This window comes from Euphorbia lathyris, chromosome 2, assembly GCF_963576675.1.
Source record: "Euphorbia lathyris chromosome 2, ddEupLath1.1, whole genome shotgun sequence".
Classification (NCBI taxonomy): domain Eukaryota; kingdom Viridiplantae; phylum Streptophyta; class Magnoliopsida; order Malpighiales; family Euphorbiaceae; genus Euphorbia; species Euphorbia lathyris.
Genome location: NC_088911.1, coordinates 122,434,255 through 122,452,877, shown reverse-complemented (window position 1 = coordinate 122,452,877; position 18,623 = coordinate 122,434,255). Strand labels below are relative to the sequence as shown.

At 33.9% G+C, this 18,623-nt stretch overlaps 2 protein-coding genes across 4 annotated transcripts; one reads left to right on the top strand and one right to left on the bottom strand.

The window, feature by feature from the left end:
* The first annotated feature begins 1,648 nt into the window (after positions 1–1,648).
* Positions 1,649–3,096, top strand: LOC136219770 (2-hydroxyisoflavanone dehydratase-like). The gene has a single exon (XM_066007304.1). The coding sequence runs from the start codon at positions 1,845–1,847 to the stop codon at positions 2,838–2,840; it is 996 nt and encodes a 331-aa protein (XP_065863376.1). The 5' UTR covers positions 1,649–1,844; the 3' UTR covers positions 2,841–3,096.
* A 7,534-nt stretch (positions 3,097–10,630) lies between these two features.
* LOC136219769 (ARM REPEAT PROTEIN INTERACTING WITH ABF2) lies at positions 10,631–17,623 on the bottom strand. Of its 3 annotated transcripts, none has more exons than XM_066007300.1 (19): positions 17,279–17,622; positions 16,970–17,100; positions 16,415–16,587; positions 16,210–16,330; positions 16,054–16,128; positions 15,868–15,962; positions 15,652–15,727; positions 15,292–15,399; positions 14,401–14,529; positions 14,224–14,292; positions 13,959–14,018; positions 13,702–13,825; positions 13,425–13,564; positions 12,441–12,504; positions 12,229–12,308; positions 11,870–11,934; positions 11,662–11,779; positions 11,458–11,582; positions 10,631–11,200 (listed from the first exon to the last, which is right to left on the bottom strand). In XM_066007300.1, the coding sequence occupies exons 1-19, from the start codon at positions 17,526–17,528 to the stop codon at positions 11,107–11,109; spliced, it is 2,097 nt and encodes a 698-aa protein (XP_065863372.1). In that variant the 5' UTR covers positions 17,529–17,622; the 3' UTR covers positions 10,631–11,106. The 3 variants fall into 3 exon arrangements, with proteins under 3 accessions (XP_065863372.1, XP_065863375.1, XP_065863373.1); XM_066007303.1 differs by having other exon boundaries at positions 16,970–17,127; positions 17,279–17,602; XM_066007301.1 differs by lacking the exon at positions 10,631–11,200 and having other exon boundaries at positions 11,682–11,779; positions 16,970–17,127; positions 17,279–17,623.
* Between the last annotated feature and the right edge of the window lie 1,000 nt (positions 17,624–18,623).

The window sequence follows — 18,623 nt, the reverse complement described above, 5'->3', positions numbered from 1 at the left end:
TATATAGTTTAAATAAGGTTTAAATAGTAAAATGTATTATTTTATTTTTATCCTATCCCACATACTAAACATTGAATAATAATTGTCGACTATTATATTTTTATCTTTATCCCAACCATTTATCTTTATGTCTATCCCAATTTTTATCCTTATCTCTATCCTCAATAGAATACCAAACGCCCCGTTAGTGTTAAGAGAAAAGTTGTAAAATAAATTGGATGGCTCATATTGTGTTATTCGGGTTAAGAGATAGTGATTGAAAAATGGCAGTACGTGCTATTGTTATTGATTTTTTATTCAATTTTAGTTGACTACATTCTGATTCTATATATATATATATATATATATAATTACTATTGAATTCATATATAAAATAATAATTAGTAATTATTGTAATTGAGATATATTTAGGACTGAAGGCTTCTTAAATCGGATGGTTCTAATTAAAATATGTTCTGAATCAGAGGCCCTCTTAAATCAGAAACCCTAAACAACCGCCTAATCTGGCTCTACATAACATGTAACGTATTTATTAATCATCAATAATACAAGGCGCCAAATAAGCAAATAAGAGCATCGATTGTTCAAAATTGACAAATTGAAGTATTCAATAAACAGTAGTAATTTTTATCTATGAACCAAATAAACTATTACGAGAGTGCAATAAATCCAAATTGTGTCAATTTTCAGATGTGTAATCGATTAAAATATAAGTACAAGGTTCCAATGTGAAAATTATTAAAAATTATTATGGCTATTTTGTTCTTTTGGGGTAAATTACATATATGGTACTGAATTTTCTCATTTTAATATTATGGCTACTGAACTTCAATTCTTAACATTATGGCCACCGAACACTTTTTAATACCGGTGGCCACTCAACACCTCAAAACGACCGTTGACAGCCTCAAATAAAAAATTCGAAGAGTTAATGATATTTTAGGTGTTGTTTGGTTAGGAGGGAGAAAATAAATTTTTAGAGAGAGAAATCTCCAAAAAATATGATTTTGGAAAATAAAAAACGTGGTTTCATAGTAAATGTCGTTCTGAATAACTTTAATTCTCGAATATTTTCATTTTGAGGTCGTTAACGATAATTTTAAGGAGTTGGTTAAAATTGAGTGGCCACTGATGTAAAAAGTGTAAAGTTCAGTGGTCATACCGTTAAGAATTGAAATTCAGTTGTCATAATGTTAAAATAGGTAAAGTTCAGTGACCATGATTGTAATTTACCCGTTCTTTTTTAGTTGAACCTTAGTTTTAGTTGTATTCAGATCTTACTGGCCATTTCCAACCCATTATGCTATCTCCATCTCCATTTTTTATTTTCTAAACATCAAATCTTTTTTTTCTCCGACCCACAACACCATTTATTACACTAAAATAATATTTTTCACTTTATTCAATTTTACATAACACTTTTATTAATATTTTGTTATTTTACGTATATTATTATTATCATCAATAATCTATAATAAAAAAATTAATTTGAAAATTAATTAAAAAATAAGAAAACAATATTATTTAATTAATAATACATTTGACTACAAAATATAAAAATAAAAAAACAATCTTTAAATAATATTTTTAATTTATGAAACATAATAAATAAATATATATATATATATATTATAGATGTCGACCAAAATAAATTTTGGTGGGTGGCAATCACCACCATAATGGTATTTCCAACCCTCAGGGATGGAGATGCTCAACAAACTATATTGAAGGAAAAGTGGTTTGAAATTCGGTTATGCTCGCAAATATAAATTGCTGCCTGCATTTCAACAAATACCATATCATTGCTCCTTACTTTCATCAAATTAACACAAACTTACTCAATCATGGGTTCAATTGAAACAGCCAAGGAAGTTGCAGCCGAGCTTCCACCTTTCTTCAGAGTTTTCAAGGATGGATCAGTTGAGCGATTCATCGGAGCTCCGACCGTCCCTCCAACTCCAGAAGATCCAGAAACAGGAGTCTCCTCCAAAGACATTACAATCTCAAAAGAACCTCCAATTTCAGCAAGGCTTTATCTCCCAAAACTCACTCAACCACCAGAGCAGAAAAAACTCCCAATCTTGGTCTACTTCCACGGCGGAGGCTTCTGCATTGAGTCTGCTTATTCCTCAACCGAAACCAAATACATGAACTCCTTGGTTTCTCAGGCGAAAGTCGTCGCTATCTCAATAGAATACAGATTAGCCCCTGAAAGCCCTCTCCCTATCGCTTTCGAAGATTGCTGGACTGCTCTTCAGTGGGTAGCATCTCATCACTCAAGTACAGAAAACGAATTAGAAGAAAAAGAGGAATGGATAATTAATCATGGTGATTTCAATCGATTTTTCATCGGCGGGGATAGCGCCGGGGCCAATATTGCTCATAATATAGCAATGAGAATTGGATCTGAAGGAATGAAAAACGATGTTAAACTTCTAGGTTTTTACCTTACGCATCCTTACTTTTGGGGATCGAAGGCGATTGGATCGGAACCGGATATAGATCGGGAGCAGATATTGCCGCATAGAGTTTGGTCGTTTTTGTATCCATCTGTAGCTGGTGGAATTGATAGTCCGATGATGAATCCTGCTGCTGACGGAGCTCCGTCGTTGGCGGGGCTTCCTGGATGTAGGTTGCTGATAAGTGTATCGGAGAAGGATGAGCTGAGGGATAGAGGAGTATTGTACTATAAATCAGTGAAAGAAAGTGGATGGAAAGGAGAAGTGGAGCTGATTGAAGTGGAAGGAGAAGGTCATGCTTTTCATATTCTTCAATTTGGAACTGAGAATGCTAATAATTTGATTCTTCGTCTAGCTTCTTTTCTTCTCAAGTCAACCTAACCCCTTTCTGGCACTTTTTTAGGTAAATTACATCATATGGTTTGAAGTTGATTGATCATGACGTTGCTAAGGATAAAATTGAATAGTCATGCATGTAATTTATCAGTCTCGTTTTGGGTACTTAGCTTTCATTTGTTGGTGTTTATTTGCAGGGTGAGTATAATAATAATGTCCATTTGGTTTACTGTTATATAATGTTTTTGAAAAAAGATGGATTTTCTTTTTTTTTTATTATTAAAAACTCACTTTTCGTGGGATAATTCCTTTAAAACATGTCCCTTTATAGGATAATATCAATAGAAATATTAGGTTTAAATATTTTTTTCCCTATAATATTTACTTTTAGCATGATATAGTTAAAGAAACCGATGAATAAAACATCAGTATCTTTTTTGTTTAGAATCCGGTGTGATAAACAACGGATTCATTATTTTTGGGGCTGTCGCAGACTGCGGCAGCCAACAAAGTCTGACACTGGTGATTGGTTCATCGGTGTCGGTCTCAATAATAAAAAAGAAATAGGCCCAAATGGCTTCAACCTTCTGCTTGGTCTTGCTTTTGTCTCGGACTCCATTTTGATATATCTGAGTCTATATATAATTAATGTAGTATAATAAGTAAAAACCGAAGCTTTCTTAGTACTTAAATAATTCAAAATAAAAATATTCAAAAATTAAAATTGTTCAGAACGGCATTTACCATGAAACCACATTTTTTATTTTCCAAAATCACTTTTATTGGAGCTATCTCTCTCTAAAAATTCACTATCTCTTTTGATCAAACAACACCAAAATGACTTTAAAATGAAATTTTCTAAAAATTAAAGTTCCTTACAATATCATTAACTCTTCGAATTTTTTATTTTGAGGCCGTCAACGATCGTTTTGAAGCGTTGAGTGGCAATCGATGTTAAAAAGTATAAAGTTAAGTTGTTATACCGTTAAGAATTGAAGTTTAGTGGCCATAATATTAAAATAAATAAAGTTTATTGGCCATAGATGTAATTTACCCAACTTTTACATTATTATTGAGAATTATCGTAATAATGGACGTAGAAAAATGAGGAGTTCTGTTTTTTATTTTTTTATTATTGAGACTGACACCGGTGATTGATTCACCGGTGTCGGACTTTATTGGCTGCTGCAGCAGCTCCAAGAATAATGAACCCGATGTTTCTCACACCGGGTTCTAAACAAAAACAAAACCGGTGTTTTATTCACCGGTTTTTTTAACTCTGTTAAATTAAAGTGAGCATTACAGATAGAAAATTTTATTGAAATTATCTTTTAAAGGGACATTTTTTTTGTAGGAAGCTCATAAAATTAATAAAATTAAATAGCAATTTTCTAATTAAACACTTAGAACTTTTATTTTTTATATAAAAGGCAAATAAGATATGGAAAATTGAGTAACGGCAAAAAAAATCATATTATCTTTTTTGCATTAAGTAATTGGTCTTTTTTTAGGGTTAATTACAAATAACTACCCTGTGGTTTGGCCGATTTGCGATGTGGTATCTGTGGTATTTTTTTTTTTTTGCAAATACAACCCTATAGTTGCAAAATTTTCATGTTTTTTTTACTTTGCCAAATTTTGCCGATAATGACTTCGAAATAAAAAATTTCAAGAATTAAACTTGTTTGGTATTATATTTACTATGGAACCATATTCTTAATTTTTCAAAATCATCATTTTTGGAGTTTTCTCTCTCTAAACATTATCTTTCTCTCTCATAAAAAAAACAACACCTAAATGACCTTAAACCTAAAAAGTTGAAGAATTAAAGTTGCTTAAAATATCATTTAACTCTTGAATTTTTTTTATTTCGAAGTCGTTATCAGCTAAATTTGACAAAGTAAAAAAAAACATGTAAAATTTTGCAACCATAGGGTTGTGTTTGCAAAAAAAAAATACCACAGATATCACATCACAAATCGGCCAAACCACAGAGTAGTTATTTGTAATTAACCTTTTTTTTTATAATGGAAGGCATTAAGTCCGAAAGAACAAAAAGTACATAAACAGAGGAAATTTTTAAAAATAAAAACTAACAAGAAACCAATCTCATTGAAGACCTTGCCGATCTTCGAGAAGAATATTATGGAGGACTGTAAGAGGCGCACCAACTCGCGATGACCAAGGGCACAAGATCATACGAAATTTGTCATTCAGTCGGTTGCCTAATTTCCTTCCCGGCGGAAACACATGCTTGAACTTTACTTCCCAAACTTTATCTCTAAGCTTCCAGCATTCCCGAATCAGCCAGCCTAAGGTGGTGGATTCTCACCTGCCTATGCATAAACATAAAAGGTGCAGTTGAGTCTATCTCTAAAATCACCCGTCTACAGCCTCTATCCCAAGCGAGTCTAAGACAGAAATAGAGCCTGTAGAGCTCTACCATAAACTTTGTGCATATACCCAAATTTGCAAAAACAACCCCTAACCAAATACCCAACCCATCTCGGATAAGACCACCAGCAGACGCTACTCGCGGGTTCCTTTTATTGGCACCGTCAGTGTTAACCTTCACCCATTCCTCCTCGAGTGTTTCCAAGCTAATCCAACATTTGTGCTTCTAACGTATTATATTCATTAGACTCATTCTTAAAGCTGCAGAACACTCTTGCGCCTGAGCCAGGATAAAGTCAAGTAATAACTCCGGTGTGCCCCCTGCCTAAAAAAATAAGAGCATTCTCACTTTCCGAACTCAGAATGTTGTAAATTCACTTTTTCGTTCGTTTTATCATTCTAACTTATTTATTTGTGTATTGTAAGATTAAATTAACTATTAAGAAGTATGGAGCGAAGACCCGGGAATGCGCATACGTATTATGTAAATTTTATTTTGTCTTTATTTTTGGGTCCCGTGTATTTTTATTTTCTTTCTATATCATTTGAACCGAAAATGTGGTATGCTAAAGGCTCGACTTAAAAATGAGTGAATTAAACCTAAAATGCTAATTAACAAACCTTTATGCACACACTTTCACATAAACTTAAAAGAATCCAATAATGCATGAGACAATGCGTTAGGCTGTAGAATAGAAAGTCGGGTTCGCTAGGTTTTTTGGGGGTGCTTGATGTCTCTTTCTGGGGGATATTAACCTTTACCAAACATACCTAATTTCTCGAACCAGGAATATCTGTAACTTTCATGGACCTAGTCTTAGTGGAAACTCTGTTCCCAATAACCAGACCTGTCGAGCATATCGAACATCCTGGTTGAGCCCGAGCTTAAACGGTGCAGTATGCATCATGGCGAAGACTTTTCGTGGGCAAAAGCCCAACCCGAGGGACCCGCCGACATCGCCCTTGATGGCAACTTAGAAGGAACCCAACACGAGTTGGCTGAATCTACTCTATATCGAGATAATCTCATGCTTAAAGATCTATTTTGAAAAAATGCACATGTCCCAATAGCAGCTCGCTACATGTAAACGCGATAATAGAAAACGGTTGAAAAAAGGAACCTTGCCTATATAAACAGAAGCATGGGGATCACATAGGTATGCCTAAACACATAGCCTCAACTTTTTACTTTACTCTCTATATCCGAATTTGATACTGACTTGAGTGTCAGAATGCTTACGTTAGTGAGCCGGCAGCTCCTTTATTTTGCAAATGATTCGGTGTTGAGGGAAAAGGATGGAGCTATTTCATTTAAAATCTACTCTGAAGGTTCTGGTACTGGTACAAATCAAAACTTATTCTTAAATTTCTTCTGTATATCAATTAGTATAGGGACTATGTCTTGGTTGTATCACTCCATCAGCTAACATTTCTTTAATTAACCTCTCAATCTCATTTTTATGTGAATATTTGTAAGGCCTTACATTAATGCCATATAAGAACAACTTAGAGGTCACCCCTTTATATCCTTTAGATACTAATTGATCCTTTAGATACTAATTGATCTAAGAAATTGTCATTCCTTACTATTCTAGAGGATTGTGATCCTTGTGAGTTGTGAGTTTGAAAGTTAAAAGTAATAAAGGTATGACTCTTAATCTAGTCTAACCCTAAAATAAGATTATAATAACCTAGTTGTAATCAAGCACTAGAGAGCTTGTTAACAAATTTACTTTGTTATTAAGTTTGGTTACAAATTTTTACTCTCTAAGGCCCCGCCTATAAAGCATAAAGAAAGATTTTTAGTGTGTGAATTTATGAATTCATCCTTATTCTTTTATTTTTATATTCTTTTTACCTTTAAATTTTTTGAAGTAACAAATGCTCTCTAATGAAGAAGTGTAACTTGTGGATGTAAATTATCCCATATGGCACCCTAAAGTTACAACCTCCCACTAAAGATGCTCACAATAAGTTGCCTCTCATCAGCTACTGCAACATCCATAGGTTTCAGTTATAGTAAAGGCAATTTGGCCTTAATAGCTATCTTTTAATCCACGAAGTTATGTGTGCTTCCACTGTGAATGAGGATCATAACGACCTTCTTATTTATATGCCCTATAATCTCAGTGTGTTTTGGTTAACACTACCATCCAAGGCATTGATACAACATTCTCATTTAGTAATACTTCATTTAGGTTTGCTTCCACTTCTTCAACTACTTCTCATTCTCCTCCTCTCATATTGACCATATTAAGGGGCGTTTGGTTCGCGTAGGGAAAACGGAATGGAATCAATAAATGGAAACAAGGAGAAAGGAATGGAATGACCCTGAATTCTCTTGTCTGTTTGTTAGTTCCACAAAGGGAATGATATTCCTCTGATTCCCTTTGTGGCTGTTTGGTTCAAATGAGCTAATAAACTAAAGTTGTGTTTTTAACAACAATTTCCATACGTTCATGTGTCTATATAATAAATTAATCACATGTAAATATATCAATTACTTCAACCATTAAAATCAAAAGATGATGTAACACATCAAACTGAAATAAAATAAATTTTAAAAAATGCATAAACATTCTATTTTAAAGAGAAAATGATAATTTTAAAATAATTAAAAATAAATACTAAAACTGAATAATATGAAAAAGAAAAAAAATTTGGACAAAATTATTTTTTGGGCAAAAAAGTAAAAATAAATAAGTATAAGGATCAGAAGTGAAATTAGTCTAGGAATAAAAAATATAAATAAATAAGTATAATGATAAAAATTAAAATTTAGTTTAAAATACTTTTTAAGGAAAAAATAGAAAATATATAAGTAAAATGATCAAAAGTGAAATTAACCCAAAGATAAAATAAGTAAAAGTAAATAAATACATGAACTAAAATAAAAATTAAAAATTAAAATAGATACTAAAGTGGAATTTTACAAGGAGGGTAAATTTTCAAGTTAGTAAGAGATGTGAAAGGGAATGGAAAACCTTAGAGGGTTGGGGGAATGAGATTAGAGGAGTTAGGGGTAAACCCAAAACTGAAGACGGGTAAAGAGAATCATTGAATTGATAAAACAAACACCAACAAACGGAATGAATGCTTCTCTTTCTCTTATCCTTTCCTGAAACCCTCAAAACAAATGCCCTCCAAGTCTTTTAGTTGACACTAGTCGGGTAGACAAAACTTTGAAGATTAATCAGCGATAAATCGGATTTGTATTCTTTTGTACTTTTTTTATTTTTATTAAATAACTTTTTATATAAATATAATTAAAATATGAATTATGCTATGTAAAAAGTAATAATATAAAAGATTTAGGATTGAAAAATATATATGTTTTAGTATGATTTACATTAATGTCCTTACAAAATAAAAAAACGTGTCAAAGATATATATAATTAATATTCTTAAAAATACATTTGATAATTTAAAATCTTTTTTAGTATTTTATTATTTAATATTTTATTAAGAATTATAAAATTTGAGGACCAATTTTTTCAAAAGGGCCGTCTAGAACCGTTTGGGCAGTCAAAAGTCGGTAAACCAATTTATATTACCAAACTTAAGGAAATCAAGATGGTGTTGTAGAAATCCTCGCCTAGGCACTGCCTGAGCCGATTTTTAGAACACTGGTTGTGCATTAGTGACTTAGGAAGTATCTTTATCCGCACTTCCAACACGCTCCTAGGTTTTTTTATATATATAGTTTTGTGGCTAGCTTTGGGGCCGGGGAGTTGGAGAGAGGTCTACAAAGAGTTCTCCCGCACAAACTCCAAATTTAAGAAGGCTCAATCTTATTTTATTTTTGTTATACATTCTTTTAATATACAAATCTAATTAAATTATTATCATTATTTATTTATTATTAACTTATTCAGAAAATTAGCACTAAAAAATTAACACTAAGAGTCCTAAAGGGCTCAATTTATTATTATTAGTATTATTATTATTATCTAATTAAATTATTTTTATTAAGTTAAAAATCAAGCTAAAAGTGTTTTGGTGTTTGTTAATATTTCATTTTGTAGAAACAGTATTATTCTTTTTAATGAATAGGGACTAATTTTTTTTTATTTAGCGCATAACCTAAAAAATGTTTAAAACGGCCCAGGCTTGGGGCTTTGGATCAGGTGGTTTAGGTATTAGGGTAGTGGATGTGTTGGACTGAGCTGAGACTTTGGTTTAATGATTGAGATAGGTGCATGAATCTGTTTATTAATGGTCTGAGGTTTGAAGGTGGATTTAGGCTTGACTGCCTCTATCATGTCTTTAACATGGCTCTCTTAGAGCTTGGCCTTCTTAATGGTGGAACTATATCTGAAGGCTAAAAAGATCTGACTGTACATCTTAGTTCTGATTTTAATTCAGAGATGAAACTAGAGACATAATAAAAAGGTTCAGTTGTCGAAGGATGAACCTTCTCCATTTTAACCTTATTTGCTTCAAATTGGTCCTAGTATTCAACAACTGTGGTAGTGGTAGTTTGCTTGAGTTAAGCCATCTGCTCTGCTCCACAATATCAATAGTTTGAGTCTCTTGAAACCTTTTGATGATTTCCTCAGTGAAACAATCACATAATTAACTACTAACAAAATAACTGAATGTAAAATAATACTATTTTTTTCTATTAAAAGACACAGGACAAGGAAAGGAAGTAAAATAATACTATTAAATTGAAAGAAAGAACAATATTAAAGGGACGTTTGGTTCGAGGTCTTTAGGAATGGAAATGGAAGGGTTTCATTCCATTTGTTCTTGTTTGTTTAAAAAAAAAAAACGCATTCCCTTTACCCATTTTAGATTATGGGTTTACCCATTTTAGGTTAAGCCCGTTACCCAGACCCTGTAGGGAATTGGATTCCCTTTACCCCATTCCCTTTCCTAAACATATCTAAACACATAGGGGAATTAATGTTTATTCATTTCCTTTCCTTTATTCCCTTTCTTGATTCCTTTTCCTCTACCCTTTGTGAACCAAAGGGTCCCTAAGAAACCTGAATTGCACAATCAAATCCTTCTATTTCTTCTTCCTCTAATATGTGACACATTTCCTATGTTCCACTATTTGTTATTTTAAATCACGATTTTCTAATTCTCTCTTAACAACCAATTTAACTCTCCTAACCAAACACCTAAATGATTTTTAAACCAAAAAATTAAAGAATTAAAATTGTTTAAAATATTAATTTTATTAACTCACAATAAAGTTATATTCTGTTGAAAAGTGATCATCTTGATCGATCATTATTATGTTAATAAAAATACAAAATTCCATTAGTACAAAATTTTCATGTTCACTGATGAAAGTAAGAGCAAGGTGTAATTTAACCTGCAAAAAGTTTACCAAACCTTATAGACCAAAAGGAAGCACGGTGTCCAACAAAAATGCTTTAAGAGCATGACCCATTACCAGTAAAGCATTTGTAAGACTCAAGAAGAAAATGGAAGATATAAAAGAACCATCTTTTATACATATATATATATTTCCTAGTCTCTTTACATTAATGCTTCTCACACTAAAGAAAAACTTCGAGCAGCCAAAATCCTAGACAAAGATATTAGATTATAGACCTGAACTAATTAAAGCAGCAACAATCGCCATTTTCGCAGAAGCAACCACTCTTTACTCTCACCGAATGCCAACTTAGTAAAAGATACATGACCGTGAGAACAACGATCATGAAGACCATGCGCCATCAACATCCAAAAAACAAACTGAATGATTAAGTTTAATACTACTGTTATAGTGCATGCATATATGCAACAGCATTCTTATATCAGCAGGGATGACGACGAGCCGCTCGCTAATTAACCTCATAGAGAACTTTACTCAGCTCGACATCAATTACAAGATCTACTACATCTACCACTTTCTGTACAGCATTATCTAGTCAGACAGCAAGAATCAATTACCAGCCTTCTATAGCCGCAAATTATGTGGGTTAGATTTGGCCAGTGCTTTAGCAAAATAATTGCGAATCTCTGGTACTATACGCTGGATTAAGTGAGAGTGCCTGCAATATAAGAATAAAATATAAATTTTAATCAACAAGTTTTCTCACTCCATAATAAGAAAATTGCTGCATTCTTCCACAAACTATGCAGAAGTGGAGAATGTTTGACGATTAATAATGGGAAAAGGAGATTTTGAGATCTTAAATTCCCACTTTTCTGGGAATTTATCTACATGAACATTCTGAGCTCAATATATAATGTGAACTCCAACCTAGATAAATTTACATGCATCCAAAATTTCAAGAGGGGCAAGTACCTGGGTTTAGCATTCAATTTATCAAACTGCTCCAAGATAAACAAAATGCATGTATGCCTCAATGAAATAGCATTAAAAGCTTCTGAGAGTTCGTACATGCTTGCAACATTCTCCAGTGATATATCCTTCACAGAGAAGAATAATCAGATTTAGAAGTAGATCGGGGTCCAGATGCACATATGTAAACCAACCTACAGAACTCACCCGTGCTATCGTATACTCACAAAGTCGCTTAAGGCCCTCCAAGAGATACTGATCTGCAGCCCTCAGAAGATCTTGTGCAATATCCAATGAAACATCTACTGATCCCGTGTATATGAATCTGCAAAATGCAAACTCTATAAATTGTTTATCTATAGACTCCTTACATGAGTATATTGTGCGTGTATGTGAACTTTGCAAATCAGCCAACCTCATCATCAACTCAAAAACCTCCCATCTAATATTTGGAATTTCGATGTCCCTAGCATCTTTTTCCTGCATCACATGCCAGAAAGAAATCAGTAAGTGCACATATGAAGGTGACCAAAATATCATAAGCAACTGCTTAAACAGTAGTAAATCTGTAAACAACACCACGCTTGGGTTCACAATAAATAGACCCTGAGGTCAATATTTTATCTCATTTTAAAAACTCAAATAGGAATAACTTTCAAGACAAAAGATTGCAGTGATTTCTTTATCCATCCATGGACCATGGCCTCAAACTGCAGAGCCCCCACACGCCCCAAGAACAGAAATACAATCATGTCTGACAATCATATCACTCACCCGGTACCCTCCATCAAACATTGCACGAAATGCATCCGAGGAAGCAAGTAAGCAAATTCTATGGGCATAGAACCGTCTGTCTGCATTAACATGATGTAATTTTGTATGTCAGTCCCTACCAACAAATCTCATATGTAAGCAAACAAGAAACGAAAAATTAAAATTCTACACATAAAATATCATTACGCATTTCAAAAAAATCTATTTACAACCTTCAACTAGAAAGGTAACATCAGACAATGTAGCACTGTTCACATACTGCTCTCCCAAATATACCTGCAGGAATAATTCCTTGGTAAGAATACTTTTCTTGCAATATTAAAACATGAACTAAGCAGGAATTTTTTTATCAAAGAACATCACAACAAATCAAGCATGCTAGGTCAACTTGGCATTGAACAACACTGAGATATTTACTTGGAACCGTTATTCAAATAGGTGAACAATGTAAAGTATAGTCAAAAAGCATGAATTACAACCTTTTGCACCTATTTTGAAGCTAGGATGAAGATCCAGATATCAGTCCTCTACAGTTCTATTTTCATACAGGCAGAGGAAGAGAAAAGAAGAAATTTTTGATATGTAATTATGACACTGACAGTTCATATCTCTTTAACTTAAGCAATGACTTAATTTAAGCACATTTCAGGCCCCCCCCAAAAAAAATCTAGTCGCCAGAACAAAACTGCAAGAGAAAACCATAGATGACAATAGATCCGTTCACCAGTCAGAATAAGATAATAAGATGTTCCAAATCTTTGTTAAGGAAAAAGAATTACACAGAGAACCTTGTTGCTCAAGGAAAACAGAAAAGTAAAAGAAAACTATCTAGTATGCATGATATGTCAACAAAATTTCTAAGGGGCTTCAAAGATGATGAGAATGATGATGTGTATAAGAAATAGTAATATGCCATATCCTCAAAAGTTTCCTTTCTTCTTTTGAGATGTTAATATTATCCATAAAAAAATAAAAAATAAAAAAAAATAACAAAGACTTGGAAAACAAAGTGCAGGTGAAGCCTGTCTTCGCCATATATTTAAGAAAAGAACAGAAGAAAAGGTACTCCTGAAACCTTCCATGAAATAATGAGCTATCTTTGCCTATAACTTCCAGAACACTTGTATCCAAGTTTATGGTTACGAGGGACAAACTAAACAGGATGAGAATATCTAAAATTAGACAGGAAGCGTTACCTGTGGTGTTGGAGAAGGGGGTGCTGCATCCACAGGAGAAAGAGCCATTGCCTTGTTTGCCAACTTATAGAGAGCAACAGCTCCATCAAGTTGTTGTTTTGGGCTTGTAGAACCAAGAAGGCCAAGGAGTAACTCTAATCCTGCATTACAAAAATCATCAGAAATAAAAAAACCAGTATGATCATTAAAAAAATCAAGACTAACTATCCCAAGGGATGATAATTATCTTAGTTTTATGAATTCCCAACTAGCAAGATCAGAGAAAAAAACGACATGCCATTGTTTTCAACAAATATCGTTCTTTGATCATCTGGAGAACAAAGATGTGCAAGAGCTAGAGCAACGCGTCGTTGGCCAGCCTTGTCCGCTACACGCATGAGATATAACAAATGGCTCAAAACCTACAGAAGAAATTATTTAATAAAATTTCGAGAGTAGAACCTCAAAAATCTAAGTAAATTAACACCACTTCAATCTATCCATAGATGAGATACTGCCAAAAGGCAATTAAGGGAGAGGGGGTAGAGAACTCACTCTTCCATGAATCTTTTCCTCTAGTCTCTTTAAAGTCTTAGATACACAATCTTTTGTCGCCTGCATGTGTATTTATTAGTTTTGTTTCCAGCATAAAAGAGGAACATCTAATTAACATCTAAGGTTCCTACATAAATTCCTGATATTCAAGCTATCACATATATGAAGCAAGATAGCATCAGCTGCATAAGCATATAGAGAGACCATTAAAGAAATATATAAAAAAAAAGTTCGTATTAGATAATTAGATGATTGACAAACATACTTGAACAATGAACTCTCCATCCTGCAGTTTCTGGACACCTCCCACCCTAATAAAATCGGACACATTATCCTATAAGAGATGGACAAACACAATAAAATTGCAATAAGTTTACAAGCTCACCATCAAAAACATGGATTTGGATCTTTAGCTCATAAGGATTAGTAATCTGCAGCTCACCTCATTCTCTGCAAGACCATACAGAGCAAATGCAGCATTATGTTGAAGAGATCCATTTTTTGAATCCAGCAGCTTCAGTAATGGCACTAAACCACCATTGTGTGCTATACCTGCTTGGTTATGTGAGTCCTGGAAAAAAAATCTCAAACTTAAAACAAGATAAAATCGAACTTTCATGTAAATGCAAATATTTGCATGACTAAAAGCATTCATCTCTCAAGTAATATGTATTAAATTAAAAGAACATTATGCTACATATAGTATTATTCAATTAAATAACAAAGAAGTAATGCAGCTAGGGGCTCACCCATGGACTCAAGTAGGCACTTCAATACCTTGAAGGCCTACTTGGTAGATGATATTAAGCAGAAAAGTAGTCCAAAAAGTCTCATGTACCTTAAAGTTTTTCGATCCACTAACCATTACCACTAAAGATTCAGAGCCACAACCAATTTAAAAAATAATAATAATAAATTGGAGAAGTCCATGAAGGTCATTCTCTTTTAGTCAATTAACCTCTACAATGTAGACATGCTCAAATTTTATACATTTTTAGCTAAGCCCATCGTGATAACGTATTATTCCTTGATGGAAAACATAAATAAATAAGGCACACTCCACAGAATACATGCTTCATATATCATTATGATCTCTAAACTTTAATGAAAAGGAAGTATGAAACAGAAAATTAAATAAACATTTGAAAAAGAATTTCCAAACAAATTGTGATTTTCTGCTAAATCTATTACAATAATGAAATATTCCCTACTAGAAAAGAAATAAAAATAAATAAACATCCACAAAAATGAAAGCAAAACATATTTCCGCACATTATAAAGCTCTAAAGTTTAATGTAAATAAAGAAAGAGACAAAGATAAAGAAATAGTAACCTGTGCCAACCTCCCCAGTGCAAATGCTGACATTTCCCTCAGTTGTACATCAGGAGACTGAAGCATCTCTATTAAAGGTTGAACTGCACCCCTTTGAACAATGTGAACCTAAAAACAAATTGCTTCTGTAATTTCAAAGAAGGGTATTTATTTTCTTTCAGGGGTTTGGTGGGAGGGAATGTAGGGACAAGCATAGCTGAAAGTTAATGAAAGACTGGAAAAGCAAAACAAATGGGTCTAAAAGTTAAAAAAACTTTAAGCGCTTTTCATTCGTCATCTTTGCAACAAGTACACATTGAAGCAAGGAAGTCCGTTCAATAAAAACACGAAGGAAAAGTGAGAACACAAGCTTGAGCATACCTTGCAATCAGAATCTGTTGCAGCAAATTGTCCTAGTAATAAAGCAGCCTCTCTCTGGCTCTCAGCGCAGCAGGAGCTGTTTCCAAGAAATAAATAAGAATTGACAAAGAAAACGGGGAAAAAATTGTGCACAAAGACTCAAAATGAATTCATACTAAGCTCAAAACTAGAGTAAGAACATTTTAAGGCCGCGAGGAACACATAAATAAAACAAACCTAAGTAAACCAATGACAGGTTGCAGAGCACCAGCAGCAAGGACTTCTTTCTTGATGTTCGGAGATGAATGCACTAGATTCCCAATTACACCAACCTGCAATGAGAAGAAAATATAATGCTGGAACTACTATCAACAGTAAAGATTCAGACTCCACCTCAGATACTAGCAATCTGGAATATCCTACCGCTTCATAGTGTATAGCAGCGTCCTCTGATCGTAGCATTAAAATGAGGGTAGGAAGAGCATTGTACTCAACAATCTGAAAAATCACAAAGTTGACATCATGTACTTGTGTTTAATCCAACATTACAAAATCGAACATCGGAAGCATGAGTATCACCTGTTTCTTATTTTCATCATTCTTAAAAGCCAGGGTCCTTAGGGCCCCAGCAGCTGCTCTTTGCACCTTTGTATCAATGAATTCAAGCAGTTCAACAAGAGGGGGAATTCCACCTTCCATCCTGTTCATAGTGGCAACAACCATAAGAAGCACATAGTGATGAATCTTAGAATATGGAACAAAATTGCAATTAAGATGAGCAAACCTAACACGAGTCTTAATGCTACTGTTTTCATGGGCTAGATTGGTGATAGCATCAGCTGCCCTTCTAATTACACTATTCACTGCCCGAGAAATAGAGCCATCCTTGTGCCTCTTCAACAACTCCACAAGATGTGACAATGCCCCAGTGTCAACTATGAGTTGCTGATGCTCTGGCTGTTGAAAGCAAAGATGTGAAAGAGAAATAAGATTGAGAGAATTCAAGCCTAATCAGGTTGTATTTAAAGAATTTTGAAGTAAATACTATATTCGTTGAGTAAGGAAATGTCTGCTTCACTGTAAAAAATCAGATTACTTGCACATCAAATCGTAAAATAACCATCCTTGATATCTCATGCTCGTATGAGAATTTTATTTTCCAAGAAACTAAAATAACCAACTTCAATTGATAGATATTCAAAATCAGAATAAATGCTGAACAGGACATAAAATCTAACCATACTTGAGCTTCGCAGGGAACAAATCGAAGTTTCCAAATTAAGGTGAAACGCAACAACTATGTAAATCCTAAATGCACAAAAACATATAACAGTCTTACCTTCACAGCAAGTAGTCCTAGCGCGAAAGCACTCCCCTTCTCAACCTCGTGCTCAAACGGCTTGGGATTACGCTCGTCTTCCCTCAACGGCGGCGCTTGAAGATGCTTAACCAGCGCCGGAACAGCACCTCCTTCAACAATTACGTTTACTAATTCCTCTAAAAAAAATAAAACATCGCTCGAATTTTAAGTAGCGCATGCAAAATAAGAATCACATAATTTGTAAGCAGTAGTCTTTCATATAACAAAAATGAGTCGATAGCTTCAAAATAAGTAGAGGAGAACAAGCCACAGAGGTATAAAACTAACCGTTTTTAGCGAATTCTGCGAGAACGTGAGTGGCGCGTTTAGCAGCAGCTCGATCAGTCTCGTTCCAAGAAAAGGTCGAGTTAAGAATATTAACTTGTGAAGACACCTCGGATAACAACGCTTGCCGCGCATCGCCGAAGGAGACCGGCGGCGAGATCTCTCGTTGCTCGTCTTCGATCTCTTCCTCAAGTTTCCGTTTCCGCCCTTTCCTCTCAGGGAGACCTTGATCTTGGTGTCTCTGTGGCTCCATCAACACAAACGCACAGAGATTGAGATAGACCGACAGAAGCAGACGTTTTCTGGATAAATGAACTTTGAATAGCTTGGGAGATAGGATGAGGGATATTTTTGGAATTTCGAGAAATGTTTTTTACAAGCTTTATTTGCGCTGCTTTTTTTAATTTTGGTTTCTTTTTCTTTTTCTGTATCTTTCGTCTCGGAAGAAATTCAATTTTTTGGACCAATTACTGTCCGATTTCAGAAGGGTAAAATAGCAATTAGCAACAACCAAACATTACCCTAACTAGAAGTGATAATGGGATGGAATTTTTTTGAAATCCGTACGAATCGGTGTTTGGTTGAAGTTCCTTGCCATGTTTGTGATTGGAATATTTTATGGGATGTTGTTGTAATTTGAGTGTGCTTTCTTTTGTGTATTTTGGCTTCTGTTAGAATATCTGTTGGTGTAATATGAAGCACGGTGTAATGTAGCAAACAAGTTTAGCCCCAATGAAACTCATTTATATTGAAGTGTTCATTCGGTTTTTTCATTTTATAGATTTTTTTTGCTTCACTCCAAATAGTAGAATTTGAATTTTTATTTTCACATATCATTTTCGCAACCAAACTAAACAAGAAAATGCAATCAGATATTGAATTATATTGCAGTAAAAGCAGAGGAGAATCAGCCACCAATGTTAACCACAATCGGTTTTGCTGCTAATTGAGTCAGCAGCTATTTCACTCAATTCAATGACCTTAAAACTTGCTCCTAATTGAGTCAGGAACTGCTTCAATCTCGCACAATAACCACAATAGGTTTTGCTGCAATAAAGCATAAAGATTCTCAATAACCAAAATTCAATCACAAGACTTTAACTTTATCCAAAATTGAAAGGACAAATTGGAAAAATAGGGAATCTTAGCCTCATGTGGCAAATGAGCCAAAACTCTCTAGGCCTAATTATGAAGCAAATGCAAAACAATCGAGTACCTTAAAGAAGCATAAAATCAACACAGCAATGAATTGAGACAGATGGTCATTGACATTAAAAAATGGCCTAAAAAGATAATGTCATTCACTATGGAAATCATTCTTTTCATAATCCAATTCTACGCCCCTCTT